This window comes from Dasypus novemcinctus, chromosome 21 (assembly GCF_030445035.2).
Source record: "Dasypus novemcinctus isolate mDasNov1 chromosome 21, mDasNov1.1.hap2, whole genome shotgun sequence".
In the NCBI taxonomy this organism is placed as follows: domain Eukaryota; kingdom Metazoa; phylum Chordata; class Mammalia; order Cingulata; family Dasypodidae; genus Dasypus; species Dasypus novemcinctus.
Genome location: NC_080693.1, coordinates 69,368,753 through 69,392,073, shown reverse-complemented (window position 1 = coordinate 69,392,073; position 23,321 = coordinate 69,368,753). Strand labels below are relative to the sequence as shown.

At 42.4% G+C, this 23,321-nt stretch overlaps 1 protein-coding gene and 1 pseudogene across 6 annotated transcripts in view; one reads left to right on the top strand and one right to left on the bottom strand.

Moving 5' to 3' along the window:
• Window positions 1-23,321, bottom strand: part of MILR1 (mast cell immunoglobulin like receptor 1) — a 78,254-nt gene that overhangs the window by 48,743 nt on the left and 6,190 nt on the right. For 4 of the 6 annotated variants that reach the window (XM_058284546.2, XM_058284547.2, XM_058284545.2 and 1 more), the window contains exons 4-9: window positions 21,492-21,776; window positions 19,359-19,469; window positions 17,903-17,992; window positions 16,540-16,596; window positions 16,343-16,411; window positions 15,876-15,955 (exon numbers count right to left, since the gene is read on the bottom strand). In XM_058284546.2, coding sequence (XP_058140529.1) covers window positions 15,903-15,955; window positions 16,343-16,411; window positions 16,540-16,596; window positions 17,903-17,992; window positions 19,359-19,469; window positions 21,492-21,776 — 665 coding nt within the window. In that variant the 3' untranslated portion in view covers window positions 15,876-15,902. Of the gene's footprint in view, window positions 1-6,284; window positions 6,346-15,875; window positions 15,956-16,342; window positions 16,412-16,539; window positions 16,597-17,902; window positions 17,993-19,358; window positions 19,470-21,491; window positions 21,777-23,321 lie in introns of those variants that run through there. The other 2 variants (XM_023587562.3, XM_071210753.1) reach the window with 2 other exon arrangements.
• Window positions 3,838-9,166, top strand: LOC101442283 (splicing factor C9orf78 pseudogene; annotated as a pseudogene).

The following is a 23,321-nucleotide window of genomic DNA, read 5'->3' as shown; positions in this document are numbered from 1 at the left end:
CAGGACAAGCTGACTCTAAAATCTATATGGAGGGAAGTGGACTTGGCCCAGTGGATAGGGCGTCCGCCTACCACATGGGAGGTCCGCGGTTCAAACCCCGGGCCTCCTTGACCCGTGTGGAGCTGGCCCATGTGCAGTGCTGATGCACGCAAGGAGTGTCATGCCTCGCAGGGGTGTCCCTTGTGTAGGGGAGCCCCACCCGCAAGGAGCGCGCCCTGTAAGGAGAGCCGCCCAGCGTGAAAGAAAGTGCAGCCTGCCCAGGAATGGCGCTGCACACACGGAGAGCTGACACAACAAGATGATGCAACAAAAAGAAACACAGGCTCCCAGTGCCACTGATGAAGGATAGAAGCAGTCACAGAAGAACACACAGCGAATGGACACAGAGAGCAGACACTTGGCAGGGAGGGGAGAAATAAATAAAAAATAAATCTTTAAAAAAAAAAAGAAAAGAAAAAGAAAATCTATATGGACTTGCAAAGGACCAAGAATAGCTAAGACATTCTTAAGAACAAGGTAAGGGTGGAGGTAGGGATGAGGACTTAATTCTTAATTGGTAGCGTTTCTATTTGGGGTGATAGAAAAGTTTTGGTAATGGATGGTGGCAATAGTAGTACAACATGGTGAACGTAAATAACACCACGAATTATGTATTTGAATGTGGCTAAAAGGAGAAATTTTAGGTTATGTACATGTTACTAGAATTAAAAAAATTTTTAAACCATAGGACTGTACAACACAAAGAGTGAACCCTAAGATAAACTATGGACTATAGTTAATAGTATAATTATAATAATATTGTTTCTTCAATTGTAACAAAGGTACCACACTAATGCAAAATGTTAAAAGTAGGGAAAAATGGCGGGGGGAGTTTACGAGAATTCTGTAGTTTCTGCATGATTTTTCTGTAGACCTACAATTTCTTTAGTTAAAAAAATAATAATAAATCGTGATATCAATGGATTGCTCATTGAAAAAAAATAGGAATCCATACTGATATAATAAAAAAATGAGTACATTGAAATATGATGAGGAATGGTGTATTTACATAATTTCAAAGTGCTTACCCCACAAAGTAATAATCACAAGATATTAATTACATGGAGAAATTTCGCAGACACCACCTTAAAAAAGGGATCAAAGTGAACACCAGTAATGGGACAAATTGAAATCATGCACTGCCTGATAGGATGAAGTGAGAGGAATACAGCATCCTCTGTGATATTCCTACCAGGGATGCATCCTGAATCTAACCATGGGTTACATCGGGAAAATACCCAAATTAAGGGACATTAAAAAATAATATCAAAAGTGTCAAAGACATGAGAATCAAAGAAAGGCTACAGAACTGCTTCAGACTGAAAGAGAAGAAAGAGTCACAAAAACAAAACGCAGCACCTCATTTTAGTACTGCATACTTTTGCTATAAAGAAAATTATTAGGATAACGGGCAATATTTAAGTGGGGTCCAAAGATTAGATGGTAGCAATATATTGGTGTTGATTTCCTGATTTTGATGATTGTATTATGGTTATGTAGAAGAATGTTCTTGTAGGAAGTCCTTCAAGTAGAAGGAAAATAATCTGGATGGAAATCTGGATCTACGTAAAGAAAGACCACTAGAAATGGTAAATATTATTTCAAGATCATGGTCTTTTATTTCTTTTATCAGAACTGCCTAAAATCTGCCACCTAACCAGAACCTGCTCTTTCCTGGCATATGTTCTTATGTCTGCCTGGCTATCCTCTGGTCTCATACTATTAGGAAATCTACCCACCTGCCTGTACACCCACTCAGTACCTCCTTGACCATAATTATCTACCCGAATAGCCTATCCTCTTATCAGTGCATTGTTTAGATACTTCATCCGGCCCCACTTGTCTGTTCTTTCTCCCACTTTTCTCCCAGTGGTTTTTCCCTTCACCATCTCATTTTCAATGAGCATGGGTGTGGTTCCCAGATCCCTGCACCTTTGCTGACTTTGTCAGTCCTTCTGCTTCCTGCAAGCCCTGCTCTGAATATCTATGTGTACATCTTAGAAAGTTAACGATGTAGTGGTTAAAAGTGTAGGCTCTGCTGTCACTCAGCCCTGAGTTACTTTCCTGTATCTACCAGATATAATCTGAGTGATTTCGAGCTTCAATTTTTTTTTTTTTTGGATGAAAAGGGGAAATAGTACCTGTCCCAAAGAGTTGATGTGGACTAAGGAGGACAAGTACAGAGCATGGTGAGTCCCTAATACATGCCAGTTATTCTTGTTCTTATTATAGTTGTTATAAACAACTACCCTTGTTACCTCTAGATCAACAACAAGGGCTAGATCTCAACAGAGCCTGAGTGGGGAAGTACAGTCAGTGCTATGGGAGGCAAGAGCTTACTCACCCAAAGGACCGCAGGGTCTGATAATACATTTTCCCCTGAACTGGGACACATGTAACAGTGGGCCTTGAGTGTGTTGGGCTGGAGGGCACAGAATATAAGATTGGATCAAGGACTCAGGATTTAATGTCAGAGCGAGGACACCTGGAGCTGATCCTAAATATGCTACTGGGATGGCTCTTTGAAGCTCAGACACAAAGGGTCTGACAGCTGAGCTAACACAGGAACTGCACTGAGTGCCAGGATTATGGCTAGAGCCACATAGTAAAATGATAATATTTTGGATACACTGGGTTAAATAGAATACATTATTAAAATTAATTTCATGTGCTTTTTGATTTTTTAAATATAGCAACTAAAAAAGTAAACATTACAGGTGTGGTTCATATTTCTTTTGGATAGTGCTGGCCTACAGAAAATATTGTGGAGGTGCCCGAAATGCCTGAGCAAAATATTGAAGAAGGATTCAGAAGTCTCAGGAAAGATGGCCTGTTAGGATGATTTTATTATAAGGTCAGGAGACCCACCAGTTGACACCTCTGTTAGTAAAACAATACAAATGCATCAGTGAGAGGGCAGTGGCATTGATGAAAGGCTCAGTGGGGGCTGTCCTCTGACAGCCAGAGTTGATGGTGAAGATGCGACCCCTAGGCCCTGGTGTCGATGGGGGTGATAGGATTCTGAAGTAGAGGTTAGGTGGTGTAGGGGGCAAGGTTAGTGAAATTATAATGGGTACAATGACAATATTGTTTATGTAAACAAAAAAGAGCAAGGGCAGATGAACTAATGTCAGCCACTGTAATGGAAATCACGAGTTCTTGCTCATTTTCTAGACCTGGATCACTTCTCAGACCCAGAATCCATCAGTTGAAGGAGATTCCAGGTCCCATTGAGGAAGGACCCTGCAAAACTACACAAATTATGTGCAATAAATATTCCCTCAATCCTTCCCCAAAGATTTCTACAGATAAAGGCTAAGTAACTGTACACTTGGGAAAGGAGACTACCCAGATCATTCAGGGGCTTTCAGGGGCTGTTGCATACGGGGTCTGAGCAGACACCGAGACCAGGGGACCCAAAATGCCCTGGTATGATGGGGATGCATGGAGGCCAGTGGATAAATGAAGCCCTGGTCCAAGCCTTTCTCACGTTGGGTCCAACAAATTTACAGAACCACATTATGTTCATTTCCTGATCCCTGATGCATAATTAAGATGGCTATACTTAGCTGCTGGTTATACTTAGCATCTGATATGTAGGCTGAGGACTATTTTTCTAGGAGTGGCCTATTTCCTCCTTGAAAAATTAAATCAGAAGCAATACTGCATCTGGGTGGAACTCCAGAGATCGGAGCCACCTCCAGAGAGTTGGAGGATGCAGGGATAGTTGTGATCTCCATCCCATCTCCTCTCAATGCACCATTGTGGTCACAGCAGACAACTGATGGGTTATGACGGATGACTGGGGACTACCAGAAACTCAACTATCTGGTCGGTCCTTTTGCAGCTGCTATGCCAGATGGGGTATCTTTACTAGGACAGGGCAACAAAACCTCTAGCACACGGTGCAGTTACTGATCTGGCAAATGTATTCTTTTCAGTTCCCATGTGAACCAGCTGAACCCCAGGGCCAGTGTGAGCATTTTGGCCACTAGGAAGACTTTTCGCTGGCACCAGGCCAACTCAAGAGTCAGCAGAGGATGAGCAGGACTCAAAAGAGGTTCGATTAAAACTGGAAGAGACCCAAGAAGCGCAGAATTTGAGGAAGAGCCCCAATGGGATGAGTGCTGTGGCCCTGCTGTTGGGAGAGAAAGTACAGGAAGAGACCACTCTAGAGGATGATCCCTTTTAGATGAAGACAGATGGTGTGGTGGACATGAGGAAACTGAAGGAGAGGGGCAAGATAAGATCAGTGAAGAGGAAGACCTCCACCTGGGGATGTCATTTTCTGCGGAAACCAACCAAAGGGATGAAGATGCAGACTTGATGAAGTACACTGAAACAGAGCTTAAGAAGAGGAAAGGGACTGTGGAATATTAGGAACAGAAAGTAAAGCTGAAGAATGCAGAAGATCATCTTTATGAACTTCCAGAAAATATCTGTGTTTCCTCAGGAAGGAAAGCCAAGGCAATGCTTTCCAACAAGATGCTGAGTGGCATCCCCAAGGTGACCTTGGCATCAACGCTAAAATTAAAAATATCATTTCCACAGAGGATGCCAAGGCCCATCTGCTTGCAAAGCAGCAGCACAGCAAGAAAGACAGTGAGACATCCTTTGTGCCCACTAACATGGCTGTAAATTACATACAGCACGACCAATTATATCATGAAGAGCTCAATGCCCCCATATGGAGAAACAAAGAACCCAAAGCCCAGCCTTTGAGAGTGGACGACATGGAGAAGCCAGAGTCTGCGGTCCCCTCCTAGCTGCAAGCATAGTGCTAATGAGAAGGCTACCAATGACCATCACTATTAAAAGTTCAAGAAGATGAACAGGTGGTACCGCAGGTGGCTGAAGGGAGGAAGCACAGTATGGGATGTAAATAGCACCCTCCCCCCACCCCCCTGAAAACAGGTTTTCTCCCTGCTGATTTTGCTAGCAGATAGTTCTAAAAACAGACTCTATTAGTCCTGCTATTTACCTGCTGGATTTCAAAGCCCTGAATTTGTAACCTTTGGAAACAAAACAATGTGCAGTTTTCCTATTTGGGGGCAAACTATTCTTGTCAGCATTATTAAATCTTGTTTGTAAAAAATTTTTTAAATTTTAATAACAGATATACAACCTAAATTTTCTCCTTGTAATCACATTCAGATATATAATCCAGTGCTGTTAATTACGTTCACAATACTGTGCTACCATCACCAATATCCATTACCAAAATGTAAGCATTAATTCCATAATCCTTAACCCCTCTCCCTCCCCTGGTAACTTATATTCTATATTCTGACTCTGTGAGTTTGCTTATTTTAATTATTTCATATCAGTGAGGTCATACAATATTTGGTCCTTTTATGTCCAGCTTATTTTACTCAACATGATATATTCAAGGTTCATCCATGCTGTTGCATGTAAGAACTTAATTCGTTTTTAAGGCTGAATAATATTCCATTGTGTGTATAAACCACTTTTTTTTTTTTAGGTACCAGGGCCAGGGATTGAACCTGGGATCTTGAATATGGAAAACTGGTGCTTAACCCCTGCGCCACATTGGCTTCCCTGAGTTGGTGTTTTCACATTTGTTTGCTGTTTGTTTTGTTTTGCTTTTAGGAGGCACTGGGAACTGAACCCAGGACCTCCCATGTGGAAAGCGGGCATTCAACTACTTGAGCCATATCTGCTCCTTTATACAACATTTTTTAAAAAATTTTTAAAATTTTTTTATTGATTTTGTAAAAATATTACATTAAAAAAATATGAGGTCCCATTCGACCCCACCATCCCCACCGCACACCTCCCCCCCCCCAGCAACACTCACTCCCATCATCATGACACATCCATTGCATTTGGTAAGTACATCTCTGGGTATCTCTGCACCTCATGGTCATTGGTCCACATCATGGCCTACACTCTCCCCCATTCCATCCAGTGAGCCCTGGGAGGATTTACAATGTCTGGTGATTGCCCCTGAAGCACCATCCAGGGCAACTCCAAGTCCCAAAGGCTCCTCCACATCTCATCTCTTCCTGCCATTCCCCATACCCATCAGCCACCATGTCCACTTTTCCCACTCCATTGCCACCTTTTCTCTGAGGTCCTTGGATTGGTTGTGTCCGTTGCACCTCTATGTCAAGAGGAGGCTCAGATTCCACATGGTTACTGGATGCAATCCTCCTGCTTTCAGTTGTAGGCACTCTAGGCTCCATGGTGTGGTGGTTGTCCTTCTTCAACTCCATCTTAGCTGAGTGAGGTGAGTCCAATAATTCAGATTGTAGGAGCTGGAGTCTGTTGAGGCTCAGGGCCTGGCTATCATATTGTCAGTAAAAAGATTCAATCCCCTAAATATATCTTAAACCCCAATACCAACTACAATTCCAGTAAAGTAGCATGATAGTCTTATGAAAAGAGATCCCCTCTGGGTCCAGTTTCATCACGCAGAAACACCAGCTCCAAAGAAGGGCCATCTGACATGGCAGTGAACCCTATCTGCCGTGACCATAGAACCCGTGGGTCCCTTTAGCCCTCAAAGGAACCAATACCTGGGGATTGTATCTACTTTATCTGTCTCTTAGACTCTGCTCAGTTGTGCATAAGGGAAATCCTTCTGACAGCCTCCAGATTCTTTTTTTTTTTTAGAGACTCATAGCCATATAAACTCATTTCTCCTTTCTATTTCCCCCTTACATTAGATCAAACAGCATTTTAAAGTCATATTATTCTATGTAGACAGGGATATTCTACTGATCTGCATCGAACCTTCAATTCAAGGTCATTTTCCAGTTGCATTATCAGTTGTTAGTTGATAGTGATCCCTCGGTGCCAGGGAGGCTCATCCCCGGGTGTCATGTCCCACGCTGGGGGGAAAGCATTGCATTTAGATGCTGAGTTAGGCTTCGAGACTGGCCACATTTGAGTAACATGAAGGCTGTCAGGAGGAAATTACCAGGCACAGTGCTGCTCTAGGCCTTGTTCTTATTTCAGGCATATAGGCTCACAAGCATAGTCATTAGTATCAGGGGCTCACTGTTGGACCCTCATTCCTTCTCGGTCCTTCTATTCATCAGTGGTTGGACACTTGAGTTGCTTCCATCTTTTGGCAATTGTGCATAGCACCACTATGATTTTATCAGTGTGCAAATATCTGTTTGAGTCCTTGCTTTCAATTCTTTGGGTATAAACCTAGAAGTGGGATTGCCAGGGCATGTGGTAATTCTATACTAATTTTCTGAGGAATGGCCAAACTCTTCCACAATGGCTGCACCATTTTACATTCCCACTTATAATGAATGAGTGTTCCTATTTCCCCACATCCTCTCTACTACTTGTAATTTTCCATTTTTTAATAGTAGCCATTCTAGTGGGTATGAGGTAGTATATCATTATGGTTTTGATTTGCATTTCTCTAATGCCTAATGATGCTGAGCATCTTTTCATGTGCCTCTTAGTCATTTTTATAACTTCTTTAAAGAAATGTCTATTCAGTTGGGTTGTTTGTTTTTTTGTTGTTGAGTTGTAGGATTTCTTTTTTTTTTTAAAGATTTATTTCTAAAATTTATTTCTCTCCCCTTCCCCCCACCCCCTGCCCCACATTGTCTGCTCTCTGTGTCTGTTTGCATTCTTGTCAGGCAGCATGGGGAATCTGTGTCTCTTTTTGTTGCATCATCTTGCTGTGTCAGCTCTCCATGTGTGTGGCACCACTCCTGGGTAGGCTGTGCTTTTTTCATGCAGGGCGGCTCTCCTTGTGGGGTGCACTCCTTGTGCATGGGGCACCTCTACGCAGGGGGACCCCTGTGTGGCATGGCACTCATTGCGCACAGCAGAACTGTGTGTGGGCCTGCTCACCACTCGGGCCAGGAGGCCCTGAGTATCGAACCCTGGACCTCCTATATGGTAGATGGATACTCTATCAGTTGAGCCACATCCTCTTCCCAGAATTTCTTTATTCTGGATATTAAACCGTTATTGGATATGTGGTTTTCAAATATTTTCTCCCATCCTGTAAACTGTTTTACTTTCACACTAAAGTCCACTGAGGTTCAAACGTTTTAAATATTGATGCATTCCTGTTTATCTATTTATTAAGCATACAGTCCATCCAAAGTGTACCATCAATGGTATTTGGTATAATCACATACTGTGCATTCATCCCTTCAGTTGTTATTAGAGCATTTTCGTTATTTCAATACTACTAATAAACAGATAACAGACAAATGAACAAAAATTCCTCACCTCTCAATCTCTCTATGTTTCCCTGCTGTACATAGCTGCTATTTCTGGCTATCCTTGCTTATTTTATTTTATTTATTTATTTTAAAGCATTTTTATTGAAATACATTCATAAACCATACACTATGCAAAGTGTATAATCAGTGGCTTTAGTATAATCACAGTGTTGTGCATTCATCACCACAAAAAATTTTTGGAACAATTTCATTACTCCAAAAAGAAAAACTCCACACTTCTTTAGCAGTCATCTCTCTATTCCTTTATCCTTCCCCAGCCCTACTTAACCACTAATCTAATTTCATCTTTACAAATTGGTTTATATTGACATTTTATATAATTGGAATCATACAATATGTAGTATTTTGTGTCTGATTTCTTTCACTTAGCATAATGCAGGGTTTTTTGTTTTTTGGTTTTTTTTGGCTTGATATTAACATCTTGTAACATTAGTATACATTTGTTCAGTGCGGTAGTTTGAGATTATTTATGAATCCCCAAAAGAGAAAGATTATGTTTGCAAACTAATCTATTCCTCTGGGTGCGATACAATTTGACAGTATTAAATTCAAAGGATTTAAGTTTACTTGATAAAATCAATTTAGGGCTTTTGATTTTACCACTTCAGTAGGGCATGACTCAGGTTGAGTCCCCACGCCCTTGGTGGGCTAATATAAACACTCACTCAAGAAGACACGTGGAACTGGACAGAACTCTGTCATTTTTGATCCTGCAGCTCCAGGGCGAGATCAGCTATTTGCCTGACAGCTTACAGAGACTGTTGGGAAGAGGGCCGAGACTGATAGAGAAAGCCCAGAAAGAAATGAGCCTTATTCCTGAAGAGAGGGAAGCCCTGAGAGACAAGCCCTATGCCAACCTGCAGCTGAGATATGGGAAGCCCTGAGAGGCAAGCCCTAACAAGGAGAGACAAAGTCCTCTGAAGGTGCAAAAGTGTTTAATTTTGAGGAGGTCCTATTTATTTTTTCTTTTGTTGCTCATGCCTTGGGTGTAAGGTCCAAGAAATCACCACCCACCACAAGATCTTGAAGATGTTTCCCTGCATTTTTTTCTAGTAGTCTTATGGTTCTGGTTTTTACATTTAGGCCTTTGATCCATTTTGAGTTGATTCTTATATAGGGAGTGAGATAGGGGTCTTCTTTCATTCTTTTGGTTATGCATATCTGATTCTCCCAGCACCATTTGTTGAAGAGGCTGTTTTGTTCTGTTAACATGGTATGGCAGTTTGAGATTATTTATGAATTCCCAAAAGAGAGATTCTGTTTGTAAACTTCTTTGTTCCTCTGGGCATGATAACCTTTGATTGTATTAGATTCAGCTGAGATGTCTGATTAAATTATGTTACGATTAGGGCTTTGATTCAACCACATCATCAGAGTGCAACTCAGCTCCCTTGGTGGGCTGATAAAACAGACTCTCAAACAGAAGTAGCTACAGAGAGAATATACACAGGGGAACCTGTGGCCCTGGGAAGAAAGATCAGCATGGTAGTTCACAGCCGACCTTGTGAAGAGAACAGAATGGCTAAGCTTGGAAAGAAATGAGCCCCAGGAAGACAGACGAGCCTTATGCCAGCCTAAGGCTGAGATTGGAAGAAGCTGGGACCATGGAGCCTTAAGAGGCAAGAGGAAGGCTGAACCCTCGCAGACATCACCCACCATCTTGCTTCAACACATGGCAATAGATTTGTTGGATTCTTTAGGTCCTTGTAACTGTAAGCTCCTACTCCAAATAAATACCATTTATAAAAGCCAACAGAGTTCTGGAATTTGCATCAGCACCCCTTTGACAGACTAATACTCATGGCTTTGGTAGGTTGGTAGAAAACCAGTTGGTCATAGAGGTGAGGGTTTATTTCTGAACTCCCAGTTCTATTCCACTTCTTGATGTATCTGTCTTTATGCCAATACCATGCCGTTTTGACCATTATAGCTTTGTAATATGTTTTAAGGTCAGGCAGTGAAATTCCTCCCACATCATTCTTCCTTTTTAGAATGCTATGGCTATTTGGGTGCACTTTCCCTTCCAAATGAATTTGGTAATTGCCTTTTCTATTTTTGTAAAGTAAGTCACTGGGATTTTGATTGGTATTAAATCTATAGAGCAGTTTGAGTAGAATTGACATCTTCATGATATTTATTCTTCCAATCCATGAACATGGAATGTCTTTCCATTTGTTTAGGTCTTCATTGATTTCTTTTTTTTCTTTTAAAGAGTTATTTATTTATTTCTATCCCCTTCCCCCCACCCCCGACCCAGTCGTCTGTTCTCTGTGTTCTCTGCGTGTTCTTCTTTGTCCGCTTCTGTTGTCGTCAGCAACACGGGAATCTGTGTTTCTTTTTGTTGTGTCATCTTGTTGTGTCAGCTCTCCATGTGTGCAGTGCCATTCCTGGGCAGGCTGCACTTTCTTTTGCTCTGGGTGGCTCTCCTTACGGGCACACTCCTTGCACATGGGGCTCCCCTACGTGGGGACACCCCTGGGTGGCACGGCACTCCTCGTGCGCATCAGCACTGCACATAGGCCAGCTCCACATGGGTCAAGGAGGCCCAAGGTTTGAACTGTGGACCTCCCATGTGGTAGACGGACGCCCTAACCACTGGGCCAAGTCTGCTTCCCTTCATTGATTTCTTTTAGCATTGTTTCGTGGTTTTCTGAGTATAGGTTCTGTAAATCTTGGTTAAACTGATTCCTAGGTATTCAAGTCTTTTGTTGCTATTGTAAATGGAATTTTCCCCTGATTCCTCCTCAGATTGTTCAATGCTAGTGCACAGAAACACTATTTATTTTTTCCTGTTGATCTTGTATCCTGCCACTTTCCTGAACTTGTTTTTTTAGCTCAAGTAGCTTTGATGTAGACATTTCAGAATTTTGTAAATATGGGCTCATGTCATAGTGAGAGTGTTACTTCGTCTTTTCTTATTTGGATGACTTCGGTCTAATTGCTGTAGCTGGAACTTCTAGCACAATGTTGAATAATAGTGGTGACAGTGGGCATCCTTGTCTTTTTCCTGATCTTAGAGGTAAAGTTTTCAACCTTTCCCCATTGAGTAAAATGTTGGTTGTGGGTTTTTCATATATGCCCTTTATCATATTGAGTAATTTCCCTTCTATTCCTATCTTTTGAAGTGCTTTTATCAAGAAAGGAGGCTGGATTTTGTTGCATGCCTTTCCTGCATCAACTGAGATATGATTGTGTGTTTTGTGGGTTTTTTTTTTGTTACTTTTTTTTTTTTTGAGGTACCAGGACCAGGGATCAAACCTAGGACCTCATATGCAGGAGGCCATTGCTCAACCACTGACCCACATGGCTCCTGCAGCAGTTTGATGTGGATATGAATTCCAAAAGTAGATATTGGATTATGTTAGTAATCTGGTCTATACCTGGGCATGATTAAGTTATGATTGGGGCTTTGATTGGGCCATGTCATTAGGGCATTCACAGATAAAAGGCATGGCAAAGGACAGAGTTAAGGGTTTTTGATGTTGGAGTTTTGATGTTGGAGTTTGATGCTAAAGCCTTAAGCTGGGAAGTCAGAGAAAAGGGAAGCAAGCCCCAGAAAGAAGCAAGCACTGGGAAGAGAGGCACTTAGGAAGCCTGAACTCTCATAGCTGTCAGCAGCCATCTTGCTCCAACATGCAAAAATTGACTTCGGTGAAAGAAGTAACTTATTCTTTATGGCCTGGTATCTGTAAGCTCCTACCCCAAATAAACATCTTTTATAAAAACCAAACAATCTCTGGTATTTTACAATAGCACTCCTTTAGCTGACTAATACAGCTCCCTTGTCTGTTTGCTTATTGTTTTTGCTCATTGTTTTTTCATGGTTATGCTTGTTGTTTTTCTTGCTGTTTGCCCATTGTTTTTCCTGTTGTTTTTGCTCATTGTTTGCTCATGTTTGTTTGTTTTCTTTAGGAGGTACTGGGAACCAAACCCATATGGGAAGTGGATACTCAACTGCTTGAGGCACATCTTTTCCCAATCATGTGTTTTTTTTCCCTTCAATTTGTTAATGTGGTGTATTGTGTTAATTGATTTTCTTATGTTGAACCACACTTACATACCAGGAATAAATCCCACTTGATATGCTGTTGGATTCTATTTGCTAGTATTTGTTGACAGTTTTTGCATCTATGTTCATTAGAGAGATTGGCCTGTAATTTTCTTTTTTTGTAGTATCTTTATCTGGCTTTGGTATTAGGGTGATGTTGGCTTCATAAAAAGTGTCGCATATTTTTCCCTCCTCTTCAATTTTTTGGAAGAGTTTAAATAGGATTGGTGTTAATTTTTTTCAAAATGCTTGGTAGAATTCACCTGTGAAGCCACCTGGTCCTGAACTTTTCTTTGCTGGGAGATTTTTGATGATAGATTCAATCTCTTTAAATGTGATTGGTTTGTTAAGTTCTTGTAGCGTCAGTGTAGGCTAGTTGTGCATTTCTAGGAATTTGTCCATTTCATCTAGGTTGTCTAGTTTGTTGGCATACAGTTTCTCATAATATCTTCTTATGATCCCTTTTATTTCTGTGGGGTCAGTCATAACTTCTACCCTTGCATTTCTAATTTTTTGTATCTTCTCTCTTTTTTCTTTGTTAGTCTACCTAATGGTGTTTCAATTTTATTGATCTTCTCAAAGAACCAGCTTTTGGTTTTGTTAATTTTCTCTATTTTTTTTTCTCAATTTCACTTATTTCTGCCCTAATCTTTATGATTTCTTCTGCTTGCTTTGGGAATGGCTTGCTGTTCTATTTCTGGCTTCTCCAGTTGTTCAGCTGAATCTTTGATTTTAGCTCTTCCTTCTTTTTTTAATATATGCATTTAGGGCTATAAATTTCCCTATCAGGACTGCCTTCTCTGTATCCCATAAGATTTGATAAGTTATATACTTGTTTTCATTCATTGCAATATATTTACTAATTTCACTTACAGTTTCTTCTTTGACCCGCTGATTGTTTAGGAGTGTGTTGCATGAATCCCATTGATTAGTTTTCTCAAACCCTGTGTCTCATCTGGGGCTTTGATATATTCCTTTGCTTGGGTCATTTCATCCATTTTTTTAGTATGGCTTGTAACTTTTTGCTGGTGTCTAGGAATCTGATTATAATGGTGAGTTTACTGTGATGCTTAAATTCTGTCTCTTGCATAAGGATTTAGTGGTGGGAGGCTGTGTGTTGCTGTGTTCTTTGATTCTTGGTTCCACCTGTTCTGGGTCTTTTGGATTGTCCCTGTTGCTCAAATCTGGGCCCTGGACTCAGTAATGGGCTGCAGACCTGCTTCCAAGGCCTTGGGGAGGGAGGCCGTGAAGGCCAGAAAAAGCCTCTCATTTACTTTTAGTATCTTCACATGCACTTCCTTGTTCACCAGCAGATGGAGCTCTTCAGCAGCCGTCTCAGTTCAATGCCACATTGGCATGTGTTTGCTGGAACACAAGGGATCAGTGTGATAGAAGATCTTGCCTGCAGATTAAGAGCCTCGTAACTCAAACTTTCTCAGAGGTTGTTCTCTAACCTTTGTTAGTAGCCCCGTCTCTTTTCCCAGGTAGGAAACCATTTCACTTCCCTCTGCATCCTCAACAACCAGCTTGGATCAGTAGAGAGGGTGATTGAGAGGTGGGTCTCTTTAGCCTGTGCTGGCTTCAAGGGCAAACAATGGCATGGCAGCCCTCCCAGGCCCGGAGGGACACAGCAGACCAACCTATTGGACTGGAGAAACCAGAAAAAGAACAGCAAGCCATTCCCAAAGCTAGCTATTTTTCTGGTAGAAGAGAGAGCTCTATTTATTCTTTTGTTGCTTGTATTTTTGGTGTAAAGTCTAAGAAACCCTTGCCTAACTCAAGGTCCTGAAGATGCTTCCTTAGGCTCTCTTCTAGAAGTTTTATAGTTCCAGTACTTATATTTAAGTCTCTGATCCATTTTGAGTTGATTTTTGTATATGGTGTGAGGCAGGGATCAACCTTCATTCTTCCAGTGTGTTTAACTTTTCTGAGGATATATTTTGTAGATATATCTGCTCATAAAGTATGTCTTCTTTGTAGAAATGTCTATTCAAGTCCTTTTTCCTTTTTTTAATTGGGTTGTTGGACTTTTTGTTGTTGAGTTGTAAGAGTTCTTAATATATTCTGGATAGTAAATTCTTTTCAGGTATATGTCTCCCAGTTCTTAAGTTCTGTGATATACTGATTTCCTCCAAATAAAAATGCCAATAGAGAAAATGAAAACTTAGGCTCACAAATGTTGTTTTATGGCAATAAAATCCTAAACTTAATCCTTGACCTTTATGTGCAGTATCTCTTCCCATATGCCAGTGGTCATGCTGATCTTTATTAGGATTTAACTTCTAGTTCCACCACTTACCAAACTGTAAGTGACCTTATACAATTACTTAACCCATCTGAGTCTAAGTTTCCTTACAAGTAATAGCAAATGAATAATATCTGCCTTGCAGGATGTTACCAGGATGTTGTAGGATGTGTTTAATAAATGGTATCTATGATATTTCTAGTAAGTGGTTCATTGTTGTAAACCCCCAAAGGAACAGAGCTGAAATATTTTGAATGAATTGATAAGGATTCATCTGGAACCTTAGAAATGCCTGTTGACTTTTAATAGACCTCACGAAAAACTTCTGTGAGAGATTCAAACCAGAAATTATTTTATTACGTCACCCGCCCCCCCACTCAACTCTGGGCAGTTCTTTCCACGGAATACTGATGGGAAATGCAGCCCGTAAAAGCAAACCACTTGGCATTAGTTAAACCTTGAGGACTGAGAAAGACCATGAAAATCAATATAAATACTTTTGCAGCCTTACAAAATCTGAGCACAAATTAAAATAGCAATGAATAATAAATGTGTACATGTTGAGTAAACTTGCCTTCCTCTCATGACTCTGTGGGCACTGTTTTCTTCAGTCATCTTTTCTAGACATAAGTGTTTGCACTTACTTTTGAACCCTCATGGGATCAGGGTAACCTGACAGATGGTCATTGTAATACCTTCGGGATCTACTTATGGACAGCACGGTAGCCTAACAATTATTCTTTTAAAAAATGAGATGGGGTCACTTACTGTATGATTCCATCTATATGAAATATCCAGGACAGACAAATTCATAGAGACAGAAAGTATATTGGTAGTTGCCAGGGGCTGGGTTCTGAGGAGAGGGGGAAATCGGGGAATGACTACTTAACAGGTATGGGGTTTCATTTGGGATGATGAAAAAGTACTGGAACTAAATGTTGGTGATGGTTGCACAACACTGTGAATGTGAATTGCATGTTTTAAAATGGTTACAATGGTAATTTTATGTTATATACATTTTATCACAATAAAAAAATCCTTCATGTGAAAAAAAAAGATGTGAGAATGGGATGGTTCGTGCATAAGAATCGCAAAAGCATTTAAACCTGTTACCAGTGGGATCTCATCTAACAAGACTGGTGTCTGATGACAGGATTGGATGTACCCAAATGGGTCACAAGAATAGTGTTAAATGTGGAAAATCATGATTCACTTAGGTAACCAGTTAGATTAAACCTTTTAAAGTACTAATAAGTTTTCTTTTTCTTCATGTAAATCATCTTTATCAATAGTGTCTTACCTGAAATGTAGTTTGTTTCTTTAAATTTCAGAAGGTGAGTTCAGAATATACAAATCCAGTTTTATCATCATCATAGGTTTCTGAAGTGTAAGAGGGATGATAATTCAGTAAACTTATGATGTGTGCCCAGAGCGGCTCTAAAAAATCCAATTTCTAGTGGCTGGTTCTTCTTGGACTATGTTAAATAATTTATTCTTAAAACTATTTTAGTAGAGACCATGCATCCTCCTCTCTCAATGTTTTATATGCCACCCCACATATACCATACCCTGCCCTCCTCCCACCCACCCACCCTCTCCTGATGGTATTTGTTAAGAACTGTGGTAATGGTTACTATTGGTTTCTCTGGATGTGCATGTTCCTCCCATCCACCCCATCCTTGGGATCCTAAAGCCCAGCAGTATGATGACTTTATGGGGACCCTTATCTCATTTAAGCAGCATCTCCAACCCCATGCTGTAGCTCACCGTGCGCTCCTGGTGCCACCTTTCCGAGCATTATAGAGGCGTAGTGTATCTCCTGGGAGTGGCCGTTCCCTGGGCAAAAGAGAAGGAGCAGGAGTTTTTGGGCCAATAATCAGAATCTCTGGCCAGGTAAGAGAAGTGGTTCAGTCAATTGCCCTTGCAATGGCATATAGACTCTGGACTTTGCGGAGAGCTCTTACCATCTTGGGCCATGGAAACACACTGTCTTCGTTCCAAGTCTGGCACAGGTCCCTCACCTGGGAATGGGAATGATGGGGATTGGGAATTAGTGGCATTTGCATTAGATAGGGCAGGTGATGTGCTTAGCACCATGCCTGGGATGTGTTTGGTGCTCAGTCAATATTGGTTGGGACATCCTCATCATTAGCCAAAGTCTTGGGTCTCATTTACCATAAAGCCATGAACCATGTCTGCTTTAAGAAGGAACCATCAAAGACTCTGGGATATGATGTGACTCTCTCCAAACTGATAGGCTGGGGATTGAATTGTGTTCTCCATAAGACATGTTCAAGTCCTAACTCCCAGTCCCTAAGTGTGAATTTATTTGTAAATAGGACCTTTGAAGGTGTAATTATAAGGTGGGGCCAAACTGATTGAGGGTGGGTCTTAATCCTATGTGACTGGAGTGAGTTCTTATAAGCAGAGGAAATTGGGATGGAAGTAGAAGCAACAGAAGAGATTGACAGAGCCAGCTTGCCATTGGACAGAGGCAGAGATTAAGCTACCACCAGAACACTACAAACTTTGGAGAAGAATGGCCTGCTGATACCTTGATGTTGAACTTTTAGTCTCTAAAACTGTGAGCCGACTTGGGAAGCGGACTTGGCTCAACAGATAGAACATCCGCCAATCACATGGACGGTCCAGGGTTCAAACCCAGGACCTCCTTAGCCTGTGTGGAGCTGGCCCATGCACAGTGCTCATGCATGCAAGGAGTGTGCCTCATAAGGAGAGCCACCCCACGTGAAAGAGCCTGCCCAGGAGTGGCACCGCACACATGGAAAGCTGACGCATCAAGATGACGCAACGAAAAAGAGACACAGATTCCTGGTGCTGCTAACAAGAATAGAAGCGGACACAGAAAAACACACAGCAAATGGACACAGAGCAGACAACTGGGGCGGGGGGTAGAGGGGAAGGGGAGAGAAATAAATAAAAATAAATCTTCAAAAAAATAAAACTGTGAGCCAAAAAGTTCCTGCCGTTTAAATCAACCAGTCTGTGGTATTTGTAGCGGCCTTGGACAACTAATAAAATATCTCCAAGATATGCTGTTGGGTGAAATAATCAAGGTGTGCCATTTGTTTAGATGTTAGCATACACACAGAATATCCATGGAAGGATATTAAAAAAACAGGTTGTTGCTCCCAAAATGCAAGACTGGAAGACAGCGGTGGGAGGGAGACACTGTACTCTCTTCTTCTTGTTCACTTTTTTACCCTTGTCTATATTATCTTAAAACAAAACAAAACAAAAAACAACCAGCAATACTAAAACCAAAAACCAACCAAACCAACCAAAAGCCCCATAAATTTCTCTTACCTTCATGATTTGTACAAATATTTGCATATTCTTCAACTTCCATGGGTGTGTCTCCACAATCTTTGGGCACATGAATTCCCATAGCTTTTCCTACATAAATTGGTACAGAATCATCAAGTAAATTAAATCAATTCAACCAAGAAGCAAAAGTCCCCAAAGTTCTGGAAGAAAGAGTGACCTGCTCCAACGGCCCAGATTGTTGTCAAATGAAGGATAACCGTGAAGGTAGCAAGGGGTCTACAGCACCCCTCTTCCAAACCAGGAGTCCTCATGGTTATTCTCCTGGCTTTGTGAAGAGTGTCTTCTGATCAGATTACTCTTGAGAGGGTTGGACACCCAGTCTTTCCTTGAAGGATGAGACAATCTATAAGAAGCTATGTAATGTCTGTGAGTGATAACACGTTATCCGGTTGAGTACTATTCCAGCCCAGGCCAGTGATCGAGAATGTTAATTTTATTTTTGCAGGATTCTGGGCTTTTTTTTTTTTTTTAGGAAGGAGAGACAAATTTTAGAAATGAATGAGATGTATACATTTGCTCATTAGTTTTCAAGTTTCATGTCAACTGAATGCCTGACTTCTTTGAACTATGACCCTCTAGATATGGAGCAAGGCACAGCCGCTCAGTTATTAGTCCTCTCACTATTTCTGACAGTATCACCCCTGACCCCACTGGACTGGTGAGGCCCTGAGGCCCAAAGAGGCGGAGGCTACCCAACACCTCTCTGCTCTCTGGTGAGTGGCAGAGGTGAGGTGCAAAAGGTCATTTGTGCAAATCTTGATATTCCTCCACTGTGTGCCAGTTGAAAGGGCAACTTTGAACTCTTAACCAGAGGTGGTCATAAGACGTGAAAAGTGAGGCATAGTAACCCTGGCTTCTGCTGAGGACACTGAACACAGGTGTTTCCTGCTGGATGCAAGAGAGGGCTAATGCTGTTTTTGTCTTCATGTATTGAGCTTCCTGTCAGTGGTAGGCCCAGTGAAGATGCTGATAAACACAAGGCAAACAGTTGCCTTGGAGGCGCTTGCAACCAGGACTGGCTACATAATTTATGGGGCCCAGTGCAAAATGAAAACGCAGAGCCCTTGTTCAAAAATTAAGAATTTCAAGATGGTGGTGGCAGAGCATTAAAACAAGAGTGGCACCCTCTGAGCACAGGACCTGTGTAACCACATAGCTTGTACTCCCAGGAAGCTGGTGTGGCTGGCGGTCTAAATAAGAGAAGATATTTCCTGGAGAAATGAGCACTATACTATGTCTGAACTGTTGAGGAAGTCTATTTCGCTTACCCTTCCCTTTCTCATCTTTTCTTCCTCTTTTCACTTTTGTCTCATCGCATTTTGGATTCCCCTTTCCCTTCCTCCTCAGCCCCGCCCCCACCTCTGCCCTTCTGTCCATATCCACTGCCCATGGTGGAGGTGGTGGTGGTGGATGGTCAAGGGCCTAAAGAACTTACTTGCTTTGTATTTTGGTAGTATCCAAAATGCCAGGATTAGGGTTACTATGATTAGCACCAAGAATAACCCTGGAAGCAGCAGCTGCAGGCAGAAGGGACAGTTGTCTCCACCTGAAAGAGGACAGCATCACTGGTCACTGCCCAGCTTCCTTTTCCAATGACTTCAAACTGTTGAGTGTTCATGAAAGGCCAAGCACGGCTGTTTCCCGAGTTAATCAATGTGCTATGCTCCCTCTCGTCCCCATGCTACTACAGACACCTGCCATTCTTGGGAATTAATGTCTTAGCCAATGCGATTTCTAAAATCAGGAGCAAGTACGTTTCCCCTAAAGGGGTCATACATGGGAGAGAAAACAGCACAGCACTTAATAGCCCAATTACTAGGCTGTAACCATCAGAAAGGCCTGCCTGCTTATTGGGCAAAACCTTCGCCTTGCTGGCATTGTTTGCATCACCGAAACAGTGACCATTTATGAATGTTAACTACATGCAGGCATGGTGCTAAACACTTCCTGTGTGCTTCCTTATTTATTGGGATCACTCCCCTTTCATAGACGAGGAAAGTGAGTCTCAGGTTAAGTGACTTCCCTAAAGTCACACAGCTAGTAAATGGAAGGGCTTGGACGTGTAGCCAAAAGCCTGACTCCAGGGCTGACCCAGACAGGCTGTCTCACTGGTTAGAACTTACTGAATAACAGGGTGCAGGTTTTGTTCTTCCAAGGATGGGGCTGGGTGAAATGTTCAATCCCCAAGTCTCTCCTCTGTTTTTGTCCCATCCCTCTCCTGCCTTGAAAACTATACCTTCCTAAGGATCTGCAAGGCCAGGTTTCGGTCTAGAATTCTCGGACTCTGAGGAGCTCTGTACCAGATCATGGCAGATGGAGAGAACTAGCCCCCACTCAGGCCTGCTTTCTCTCCTGCCTGGGCTCTGACTCACAGGTGTGTGCACCCCAGCCTGCATGTCCAAATGCCACCCCTGCCCCCACCAACAGCCCCCTTGGCTCAGGTCCAGGGAAGCTCACATCCACACTGCAGCCCACCCTGGGGAGGACCAGCTGGGGAAGTGACTCGTGCAGGCCCCGGAAGCCGGTTTGGGTCTGATTGGGAAGGGAATTCGGGCCCAGGTCCTGGTGTGTGGAGCAGGCCATAGGGTCCAGGTGGGCACATTCCTGTGGGCCCTGACTCCTCAGCCACGGGAAGGTGCTCGGCTCAGAAATATCAGCACAGTATATTCCCAAACTGAGGGCTCTGGCAGAGGGAACCCCTCACAGGCTAAGGGTGGTGCTGAAGTCCAGGCTCACCAAACCTTAGTGGTGGGGCAATAAATAGCCATGTGGGCTGGCACAAGTACGTGAAGTCAATAATAATAAAAAAGACGAGGGAAGTGGACTTGACCCAATGGATGGGGCGTCCGCCTACCACATGGAGGTCCAGGGTTCTAACCCCGGGCCTCCTTGACCCGTGTGGAGGTGGCCCATGTGCAGTGCTGATGCACACAGGGAGTGCCATGCCACACAGGGGTGTCCCCCGCATAGGGGAGCCCCATGCGCAGGGAGTGCACCCCATAAGGAGAGCCACTCAGTGCAAAAGAAAGTGCAGCCTGCCCAGGAATGGCGCCGCACACATAGAGAGCTGACACAACAAGATGATGCAATGAAAGGGAAACACAGATTCCCAGTGCCACTGATAAGGATAGAAGCGGTCACAGAAGAATACACAGCGAGTGGACGCAGAGAGCAGACAAGGGTGGGGAGGGGAGAGAAATAAATAAAAAATAAATCTTTAAAAGAAAAAAAAAGACGAAAAAGCAAAAGAAAGCCAAGCAATCTGGCAGCTCTAAGACCAATGCAAATCCTCATGTAGCTTAAAACCTGGGAGATGGAAAGGCAGAGCAGGAAATAGGGACAGGTCAGGAAATCTCACTACAGGCTCCTTTCTGCTCTGGCTTCTAGGCTCTCGTATGGTTCCCTTGAAGCAGAAAGCAAGTCCATTCGTGCTTTTGTGGACTCTCCAGAGGGGAGGCATTGGGAAGGAGGTGGGCAAAGTGGGAAGTGGGTGGGCAGAGGAGCAGCGCAGCTTCTGGAAGCAATTCCAGACCCTGTCGAAAGGAAAACTGGCGTAGGTGGCTCTTACCTGTTAAGGGTATGGTGATGGGCTGGCTGTATTTCGCATTGTTGGGCAATCTGTTTTTAGCTTTGCACCTGTACTTTTCCACTTCTCCAGTGCTCTTCCTGGTGAAGTTAAATTCAGCATGCACCCTTACATTCTTGGAAATAGTTGGTGATATGGTGACATTTTTATCAAAGAAAGTATAATTGATGGGCAGCGAACCAATGCGTGAGATGCAGCGTAGTGTTATATGTCGGTCTGTTCCTGTTTGAATGACCTTAATTTCCAGCACAGGGGTGGCCACCGGCTCTAGGAAGATGAAAGAGCATGTTAAAGACTGTTAGAGTTTGAATTGTGTCCACCAAAAAGATGGGTTGAAATCCTCATCCCCAGTACCTCAGAATGTGACTGTTTGAAAATAGGGTTGTTACAGATGGATTTAGGCAGGTTAAAATGAGGTCCTACTCTTGAAAAATCAGATCTAGCTCTACTGGACCGTTCTGCCTAGCAAAATGAAACTGAGTAGTGCTGGCTTCTTTTAGGTGGGACATGTGTTCTCCAGTCCACAGCAGTCCCCACTTAGGGTCCTTCACATTTAAGCATCTCCCCTTGCCTCGGTAGAGGCTAGAGTTTGTGAACATTGACCCAGGCTGTTCATTTTATTTTTCTTGTCCCCAAAGACATTGAACTCCCATAACATACTGTTTAATTATATCTTTGATTTACCCATACCTAATTATTTATGGAAAATGAGCATTTTGCTCCTACTCACCTCTATCAGCAAGTTCTGTTAGTTCTTCCTCCAAAATATATCTTGACCCCACCCACATCTGTCCATCTCTAATGCCACCACTAGCATCTTTGTTTTTCTATTGGGTATCTTTGAGATCCTCTCCCCAACCAATCCTACCCACTTCTCCACGGGTTCACCACCGCCAACTCTGCAGAATGAATTAACTTTAAAGTTGGTAAATTGGTCTTGATACTCCCCCACCTCCCTACTATACATGGAATAGAGTTTAAACTCCTCCCATGGCCCCGAGCCCCACCTGAGTTGGCCTGCCTTCCTTTCCAGCCTCAACTTGGGTCACTCTCCTGTCATCTGACCTCCAGATGTACTGGCATCCTTTTAGATCCTTGAACCAGTCAAGGTCTTTACCAAGTTGGAGCCCCTCTACATGTGATTGTTCTTCTGACCAGAGCCCTTTTTCCCTTTCTTTTCACACAGCTAATTCCTTCTCATCCTTCAGAGTTACCCTTAAATGTAATCCCTTTGAAAGGCCTTCACTAACTACCTTATTCAAATAAGTCCCCCCTGTTTCCCCTACTTTTCTCCATCACTGCATCCATTTCTTTTCTTTTATAGCAAACAAGTTTGTGATTATGAAATTATTTGTTTTGGTACTTGGGTTTTATGTCTCCCTACTAGACTGTAAACACAATAAGGGCAGGAACCAATGTCTTTCCAGGGCTCAACACATCTGAGTACTCATTAAATAGTAATATTTGATGAGTAAATCAATAATTAATGAATTTGTGTTCATGGCTCATTTCCCTTACTGGACAAGAGATAAGATTATGTCTTAGGCATTCATTGTTGAATCCTTGGCAGCACTTGTCCAGAGTAGCCACCCAATTGTTGTCTACTGATCTGACTTAACTGAAGATGATACAAGTTTTATAATCTAGCAAACAGTTCTACAGGACAGTATAATTGCTACAAAAACTTCCGGGACACTTATGTACTGAAAACTTGTGCATTGAAGCATTTATTAAGAAGGCAGTATATGGGAAGATTTTATATGTCTGTGGGGCAGAAGCTCAGGAAATGAAAGCCTGAAGTTATACCATCAG